The sequence below is a fragment of the Microtus ochrogaster genome, chromosome 8 (assembly GCF_000317375.1).
Source record: "Microtus ochrogaster isolate Prairie Vole_2 chromosome 8, MicOch1.0, whole genome shotgun sequence".
In the NCBI taxonomy this organism is placed as follows: domain Eukaryota; kingdom Metazoa; phylum Chordata; class Mammalia; order Rodentia; family Cricetidae; genus Microtus; species Microtus ochrogaster.
This window is the reverse complement of record NC_022015.1, coordinates 74551776-74560723: the sequence shown is the minus strand read 5'-3', so window position 1 is coordinate 74560723 and position 8948 is coordinate 74551776. Positions and strand designations below refer to the sequence as shown.

Below are 8948 nucleotides of genomic sequence, written 5' to 3'. Positions count from 1 at the left end.
TCTCTCTCTCTCTCTCTCTCTCTCTGTGTGTGTGTGTGTGTGTGTGTGTGTGTGTGAGAGAGAGAGAGAGAGAGAGAGAGAGAGAGAGAGAGAGAATATGCCTGCACTGTGTTTGTGCATGTGTGCGTGGTGGATCCCTTGCTTTGCCCGCCAGCATTACCACAGTCTGGAGAGACCACCACTTCTCTGTACCCACTCTGCAGAGCCACGGGCCGACACGATTTGTCTGGGAACGTACCTTATGACTTTAATGCTGCTGATCAGCTCACAGACAATATTAGAATCTTAAGAGCAACAGCAATAATCTCTCACCACAAGGCCAGCGACATTGGCTGCAGCCTCCTCGACATGAAGGCAGCAGGCCTTGAGAAACTGTATCTGCCTACGATTCCAACAGACTCAACTTTTGCTCACAAAAGGCTGCCAGGAAAGTTTAATCATTTTTAAAGTTATCATAAAATTATTGTAAGAGGGAGAGTTGGAGTCCAGTGACAGCTAGCCATTCCGCAGCAGGGTGGAGGCAGTGGGGAGAGATTTAACTGGTTTTCTGGGGTTGTTTGCTGCTCTTTGATGGAAGCCGCCTGTTTTCTCAAGAAGCTGCTGGAAGTTTGTCCTCCAGGCAATACTCCTGACGTAAGCAGGGGTCTGGGGAGCCTCGAACTATTTCAAGATCTGAGTGGGAAGGCAGGACCCGGAGTATACAAAGTGTTCTAAAGTGACACAGAAACACAGGCAGGAGCCTTGCCCACTCGATGAGGGTGTGCTTGCCTCCAAAATGGAGTCGTTTTGGTCCTATCTACTCTTGCTAAAAGTACTGTCCTCCTGTTGCGGCTTGATAGGGATGGCGGAGTCAGCTCAAGTCGCTGATGCTTTTAATCCTAAGAATTTCACGGAGCCCTTTTCTAGCGGTGTGCACACTGGAAGCTCTGGGTGAGGCCTTCCAGTGCGGCTTCCCAACAGAGCAACCATCTGAATTCTGGCGGATGCTACTTGTATACATTGGATTTTCCAGAGTCGGGACAGTCAGTCAGTCGGCCAGATCAAACCCTCAGATTTCTTGTGAGTGAGCCCGACCCAGCACCCAGGCCCACTGCTGCCTGGAAGACGACATCACTACGATGGATGTCACTCCTGAGAGTGGTCTGTGATGACACAGGTTCTGTCATGGGTGCCCTATGTTCACGTCCCTGTGGCTGACCAGTGAGCGAAATGGACACACTTGCCACGCCAGAACCAGAATTTCCTCTTATGTCCTTTTGCTTTTTTGAGCCAGGATTTCTCTGTGTAGTCCTGGATATCCTAGAACTCACTCTATAGAAAGACTGGCCTCAACCTCGGAGATCTGTCTACCTTTGCCTCCCAAGTGCTGAAATTAAAGGCGTGTGCCACCACCACCTGGCTGAGAACCAGAATTTCATGTGCTATCTTTGAAATGAGCCGAAGCCAGGCCTGCTGGGATGGCTTGTCAGAAAAGCTGCTTAAGTCTCCGGGCCAGGAAAATCTGTGACCCCTCGCTTCCACCCAGAGGACAATTGTTTGAGTTAAAAAAAAAATGGCAAAACCCCTTTTATTTGGGGGGCACGTGTGCCAGAGGACAGGTTGTGAGGGGCAGTTAGCTCCTTTCACAGGTGGTTCAGGTATCAGGCTCCGCATCAGAGGCCTGTACTCACTGAGCAATCTCCTGGGCCCCACGCGAAAGCTTTAGGGACTGTGATGCCAGGTTCCTGGATGCAACTTTGCTCTTCCAGCTTTGTCAAGCAGGAGTAATGGCAGCAAAGCTGGTTAGAAAACTAAAGAGGAAAATACAAAAGCGAAGTCGCATAAGAGGTGGTGGCTGTTTTTCTGGTGCTGGCATAGGAATGATGTCTCCCTCCAGCGTGGAGCTGCACCGAGATGCGGGCTAACGACTGTCCTGGCTCCAGCGGGTGCACGTGACCATGCTGAGGTGTTAGACGGCTGCAGGAGATCTGCGTCTGGGTTTTCTAAGCCACTTTCGCTGGGAAACTGAAGCACATGCAGTAGAAATGCCCGTGAGACTTTCCAATGCTCGTGAAACACTGACGCCTAGCTTGGGTGCGGAGTGGCATTTCTGGGAGTGCCCCCTCACATTTCCAGGTGGAGGCTGCTGTCCTCAGGTCCTCTGCAAGAGCAGCACCTCTCCAAGCCCACAGAGAGGAATGTTACACTAAGTGTGGGCAGTCACCTTGGACCATATGTGTAAACTCTGACCTGCAGCGGTCAGTGCCACCAATGTCCATCAAGGATGTCCGCTCAACTTTGGCTCAGAGCAGAATCTGTGGTTTCTCCGTCTCGTGGCTTCAAAGCACTCATTCTGTGATGCATGGGAGCCGCCCGGCTTCACTGGTGCCCCATGGTCTTCCGGTCACCATGGCGGTCACATGATCAGATGATGCCCAGATGAGGACCATGCGAGTCACTCAGATGGGCGTGGCCCAGAACGCACAAATGGAGAAGATGCAGCATTCTGCACACACTTAGTGGGGACAGGCGAGAAGCACAGGCTCTCCGAGTTAGCATCGCCAGCCGCCTTTGCACATACCGTGGGTGCGAGCAGCAAGTGCAGTTTCTATTTCTTGTCCTCAATCTTTGCTTGGTAGTTCTTGACTGAGGCAGTGATGTTTGTTTGTAAATTAAACCCTCTCTCTTCCCCCAGTTTCTAAGCCTGACTCTAACACCAGGGCTGTAATAGGCAGGGTACCAAAAGCCTTAACTGCTCTGTTCCAGAACCAGGCGTTCACGTGGACGCTGGTTCTGAACAGAAGCTTAGTGGATAGGATGAGATTAGGAGCCCTAACAGAATTAAGAATTCTAACAACTAATTTATAGTTATCCACCCTCATGGTAACTTTACCTTTCAGATAAGGGAAAATGCTGGTTTTATTGTTTTCCCCTGAAGTTCATATTAGGCTTTAATCTATTGAAACGAATGTCTTTCTGGGCCACAATGTCACCTCCAATAAGCTTGCTTAGCTTAAAAAAAAGTGAATAACACATATTCACATCCTTTATCAGAAATCCTTGAGATAAATAAAGGGCTATATTTCCAGCTGTAGATTGGTCCATATGTGCATCCCATAACACAAACCCTGTTCTGCAGCCCTGCACCAGCCCGGCAACTCAAACTTAGCTACAGTGAGACACAGAGGACCCGAACCCACAAAGAGGGGCAGGAGCAGCCGCCCCACCCAAGTTCATGTTTTCCTGTCAAATTTACATGTTCAGGTTTCAAGACAACGCTAAAGATGAGACTTTGGTCTTACCTGGGCATGGGGGCACCTAACCACAATCGTGTGCTGGGGAGGTGAAGTCAGGGAGGCCTGAATTTAAGGTCGTCCTCAGTGCTACAGCAGCTTCAAGTCTGAGGCCAGCCTGGGCTACAAGAGACCTCATCTCAAAAACAAAACAAAACCAAAATCAAGACCCTTTTAAGCTAGGCATGGCTGTGTCCCCTTTAGTCCCAGTACTCAGGACGCAGAGGCAGGGGGATTCCTGTGAGTTTGTGGTCTTCCTGGTCTGCATAGTGAGTTCCAGGACAGCCAAGGCTAAGACCCTATCTGAAAACCAAATAAATGGCTAAGCCTTTCAGCATTGTTGTGTTTTGTTTTTCTGGCTTTTTGATTTGGTTTATTTTATCCATCCTACCCAGAAATCCTTTGTTTCGGCAGCAAATTAGCAGATACAATAGTGAGACATTGCAACCATAGGTACCTTGTGAAAGGGGCTAGATGTCATTGGCTTAGTCTAGCACCCACTCATGAAGTAGCTGTTACTGTAATGTCAGCAGGCCTGTGGGCCAGGACCTTCAAGGCAGGGCTGTTTATACCTGACCAGTTGGAGCAGGCATAGCAAAGAAATCTCAGAATTCTACAGAGAAAGTAAAATTCAAATTTTAATGGGCTTTGGCCAAGAGTCATCAACTTCAGTATCCCTATGACTTTTTAAACAAACAGTAAACATGAACAAATAAAAGTATAAATGCATGTGTGTGCTGGCTGGTTGGAGTCAGATGGCACTGGGAATATCTTATGCCAGACCCTAAGAGCAGAGAGAGGACGTGTTCATGTATGATGTGTGTATGTGTGTGCAAGCCAGAGGCCAACCTTGGGTGTCTACTTATTTTTAAGGCAGTGTCATTCTCTGGGACCTGGGGCCCACTAATTTGGCTCAGCTGGCTGGCCAGTGAGCCCAGGGGTCCTGCAGTCTCCACCTCCCCAGTGTTGGGATTAAACACACACTACTAGACTGGCTTTGGGAACTGGAGATCAGGTCTTCCTCTTCCTACAGCAAGCATTTCAATAACTGAGCTATCATTGAAGTCAGGGTTTTACTCCGTGGCCATTCTGACCTCAAACTCACTATGTAGCCCAGGCTGGCCTTGACCGTGTGACAATCTGCGCACTTCCGCCTTCTAAATACAGATTAGACGTGTGGGCCACCACACTGGCTGACGGCAGACCGAAGGGAATCTTAATGAATTTCCTTCTGAGGTAAGTGTCGCCTCCTAGAGTACTCCAGAGTTTGGCTGAAGTTAGACCGTATATAAAGTTCATCAGTCAGATTGAAAATTACAAGCTATATGGGGGAAAAGCAACACAGAAAAGTTGCATTTCCCAACATAGATGCTCAACAATCTTCCTTTCTTTGAGACAGGGTCTCCCTATACACGTAGCTCACGCTGGTCTTAAACCCTTGATTCCACTGCCTCAGACTCCTGCATGCTGGGATTACAGGTGTTCACCATAAACTCAGTTAAGGCTAAGCAATTTTAATTAAAGAAAGATTAAAGCCTTTCTTTGCAGTTGATGGGCACGTTGAGCACATTGGGCACAGCCACGCTTTCCTGCGGGGAGATAATCTGCAGCTGGTCAGGAATGCGCAGGACACTAAGTCTAAAGCAAAGGAAGGCCCTGAGCGGCAGGGCCCCCTGTCTGAGGAAGGCAGAAATACACCAGTCAGCTCAGGGACAAGCGCCCTAGGGCAGGATGCGTGCAGTCCTTTTTCTCATTTGCCAAGAAAACCCATACTCCCAAGATTTTGTTCAAATGGATTCCCTGGGAGCAGCTGAGGGTTGGGGGCTGAGGCCCTCAGGTCTCTACAGACTCCACTTCTCACAACATGCTGAAGATGGATTAAGACTTGGGGCAGATTTGAGTGTTCCAGGCCAGTGCAGACTGGATGGGCAGAAAGCACTGGACCGTCACCATAGTGACTCTTTGTGCCCCCGGTCACCACGGTTCCTAGGCCAGAGTTCCTTTCCAGCCCTCTGTGGCTAATGTTTTCCTGGACAGCCCCCTCTTAGTCAGCAACCTGAGCGTTTTCAGGCTGCAGGAAACAGGAAGTGTTGTGGAAATAGAGTGTGTGGCCCTGGTGGCCAGGCTTTCCCGGGGTTACGAAGAAGAAGCATGCAGAATTACCTGGAGAGCCTGCTGCTAACACCTCTGTCCTGCTGACAGCAAAGGTTCGGGACAGGGACAAAGGAACTGAAAATGGAGAAAAACACGGTGAGATGGCATTGGAAGTCAGAAGGGGGGCTTCACATCCAAGGGACAGGAGTGGACAGTATCTCACTGACATGAGCATCCCACCCAGAAGTGCCGGAGCTCTGTGGTCTTGTGCAATGGAAGAGACACAAGTGACTTTCCAGGAAGAGCAAGGCAGGGAGTATGCTCTCTTCTAAGAAGTTCTGAAACCCCCAATACCCAAATGGGGTCCACAGCCCCAGACAAACCTTTCTCAAGGCCCAAGTCACACTAGCCACATACAACCGCAGGAGCAGCTGGTGCAGGCCCTAAGAAAAGGCCGAAGCCTCACCCAGCATTCACCAGGGAATCTTGTGAGCCCTCGGTTACCCAACTCCCTGCTATTCTTGGTTTCAGAATTTTGGCCTGGTGTTTGAATTGCTTGGAATGATTTCAGATTTCAAAGCAGAGGCAAATGTATAGGGTGCCACACCCCGACTGGCAGGCAGAGGTGAGGCTCCTAGCTGCTCACTCAGTCGGGAGACCAGCCCCACCACAGGGAAACCCCGGAGGGCAGACCGTGGTGGGTGGGACATGTCTTTCCACAGTCCAGAGAACCAAGGGCTGCAGGCTTTGCCCAGATCACGGGCTTCTTTGCATTTCTTTGTTTTGAGACAAGGTCTCAACATATAGCTCTGGCTGGCCTAGAACTTGCTGTGTAGGCCAGACTGGGCTCAAACTTGGAGAATCTTTCTGCTTCTGTTTTCCTGGTGAACAGCTTATGAACACTCTTATTTGTCACTGCACATGGAACATATGTGGAGAACAGAGGAAACTTGGAGGAGCCAGATTTTCTTCCCACCATGTGAATCTTGGAATTAAACTCAAGTCCCGAGTCTTAGCGGCAATGGCCTTTTCCTGCTGGTGCCATTTCACCAGGGTCACCACTTGATCAGACCCAGGCAGATCTTAATGTGGCAAACCTGTGCTAACTGCACATCTCAATGGATACACAGCCCCCAGAGTCCAGTCATGAGGTTCAGTACATAGAGGCCTTTGACATGAACGGTGAGGGCTTTCTGGTGAGGTGTGAGCTCTTTGCTGGCTTTTGTTGTTACTGTTTTGGTTAGTTTGAAAGGTATCTTGTAGTCTGGGGCTGGCCTCAAACTCACTGCATAGCTCAGACTAGCCTAAAACTCTGGTCCTCCCACAGCCTTTCCCACGTGCTGGCACTAGAGGTATGGCCATCACCCCGGCCTTTTTGCTGACATTTTCTGAGTGGGATTTCCCTTACACTATGGTTCAATATGCGCTGGGCTAGGGTTTAGGCTTAACTCTCCAGAAATCAGCAAAGATGTTTTGCTCTCATTTCTTTCCAGGGCCACCTTGTAGGTGTGGGTCGCGAACCTGGGCTAACTGGAGGCACGTAGTCCTAGGGCAGTCTCCACACAAACGCCTTTCTGTGACGTAGCCTCTCCTCTTGTGCTGGCTTGTTTTTATATTTGAGACAAGGCCTTGCTATGTAGACCTACGGCTTAAAGCTCACAAAGCAGACAACACTGACTGGGAACTTGTAGCGCTGTTCCTGCCCCCACCTTCTGAAATCCATTTTAAGGGTCACAGCACACTGTATACATAGTAACCCATCCAGCTACAGGGCACCAAAGGTCTTTTCTCAATGTCATACAGCCTGCACCTCGGGCAGTGACTCGGGTCTTTCTACAACCAGTCACAAACCCCAAGTTCACAACAAAGACCTAGTAGGAACGCTTACACAGACCCACATTCACATGTGGGGACAGCGTGCCCTTAGGACTGTGAAACACGCACAGGACAGCGAGGGATCTGGATGTTAGTGGCTTTCTTTCTGATGATGACATCCTTAAGTCTGCCACACTGCCGAGTGGGACGACAGGGAAGACCAGTGTCACAGAGACAAACTTCCCTGAAGGTCTCCATTCCTGTTAGGAGTTTTTCAGTCTGACAGTTTCCCGGTAAGGTGGGTTAAGGTTAGCTTTGGGCTTTGTGAAGGTTCCCTTGTACAGGATGCTCTTTTATATTTTGGCCACAAGGTGGCACTCCAGCACCTCTGTTTACCTGCTTGACCTGCTCCTGGCCAGAGAAGACAAGCAGTGATAGCAAGAGCCAGAGGGCTTGGGAGCACAGCAGAGTTGGGTGAGGATACTCCTGCTGGGACAGGTCACCTTTCAGGCACCCTAGAATCTCAGAGAACTTAATTTTCCATGGCATACCCACACACCACAAACACCAGCAAACTCCTTCATCCTCACACACCACAAACACCAGCAAACTCCTTCATCCTCAGGAAGATGCAGCAGAAAACCCCCAGAATAGCTATGATGTACAGCTTAGACTCAGGATGGACGCTTCTTAAGCTACGCAGGGGACACTCTGGGTGGGTGGAGATAGGGAGCACTTCCCATGATAGGCAGGGGATGCTCTGGGTGGGTGGAGATAGGGAGCACTTCCCATGATAGGCAGGGGATGCTCTGGGTGGGTGGAGATAGGGAGCACTTCCCATGATAGGCAGGGGATGCTCTGGGTGGGTGGAGATAGGGAGCACTTCCCATGACGGGCAGGGGAACACTCTGGGTGGGTGGAGATAGGGAGCACACCCCACAGGGGATACCCTGGGTGGGTGGAGATAGGGAGCACTTCCCATGATAGGCAGGGGATGCTCGGGTGGGTGGAGATAGGGAGCACGTCCCACAGGGAATGCCCTGGGAAATACTGAACTTGTAGGAAGTGCCGAAGCTGAGCAGCAACTCAACAGACCCCAGTGTGCACACCCACTAGAAGACAGTTTTCACAGGAAACAGCCCTCCATGGCTGGTCTAAGGGTTTACAGTCACCATGGAAACGTACTTCCAGGGAGATATAGCTGGATGGAGAAGGCACACACTCAAGTGTGGGGATATCTTCCATAGCCTGATGTCCTAGACTGAACAAGAGGGTGAGCTGGGCACAGCATCCATCCTTCCTGCTTCCTGTGGACCCAATGTCACAGCTGCCTCATGCTCCTGCCACCATAGTCTCTCTGCCATGACGATCGCACAATCATCACCTGATATAAACCTTCCTTCCTTCGTCAGGCAAGTGCGGTGCTCTGTGTTCACACAGGGGGAAGCACCACACAGAACATGACCGCAGCACTGGAGGGGGAGACAAACTCAACCCGCTCCATTCCCTGTAGTTCCATTCACACAGTTCAAAGAGGGGGGGCAGTGACGCAGAAGGGTGAGAGGGCCTTAGGTCTGCACAGCTGTGTTCGGTGCATGGAAACCTGTGGAGGTATCTACATGCACAGCTTCTGTCTCTAGGACTCATCGATGACAAGTTAAAGGAAAGCACACAGGCCAGCAGGGCACGGGAAGGACTGACGGGAGGAGGACTGACGGGAGGAGGACCGACACTGAGGGAGGAGGACCGACACTGAGGGAGGAGGAC

The 8948-nt window shown here is 50.4% G+C and overlaps 1 protein-coding gene across 1 annotated transcript in view; it reads right to left on the bottom strand.

Moving 5' to 3' along the window:
* The window catches only part of Cnnm2 (cyclin and CBS domain divalent metal cation transport mediator 2), a 138021-nt gene that overhangs the window by 8270 nt on the left and 120803 nt on the right, over positions 1–8948 (bottom strand). The window contains exon 6 of the mRNA XM_005352420.2: positions 5436–5501. Coding sequence (XP_005352477.1) covers positions 5436–5501 — 66 coding nt within the window. The remainder of the gene's footprint in view (positions 1–5435; positions 5502–8948) is intronic.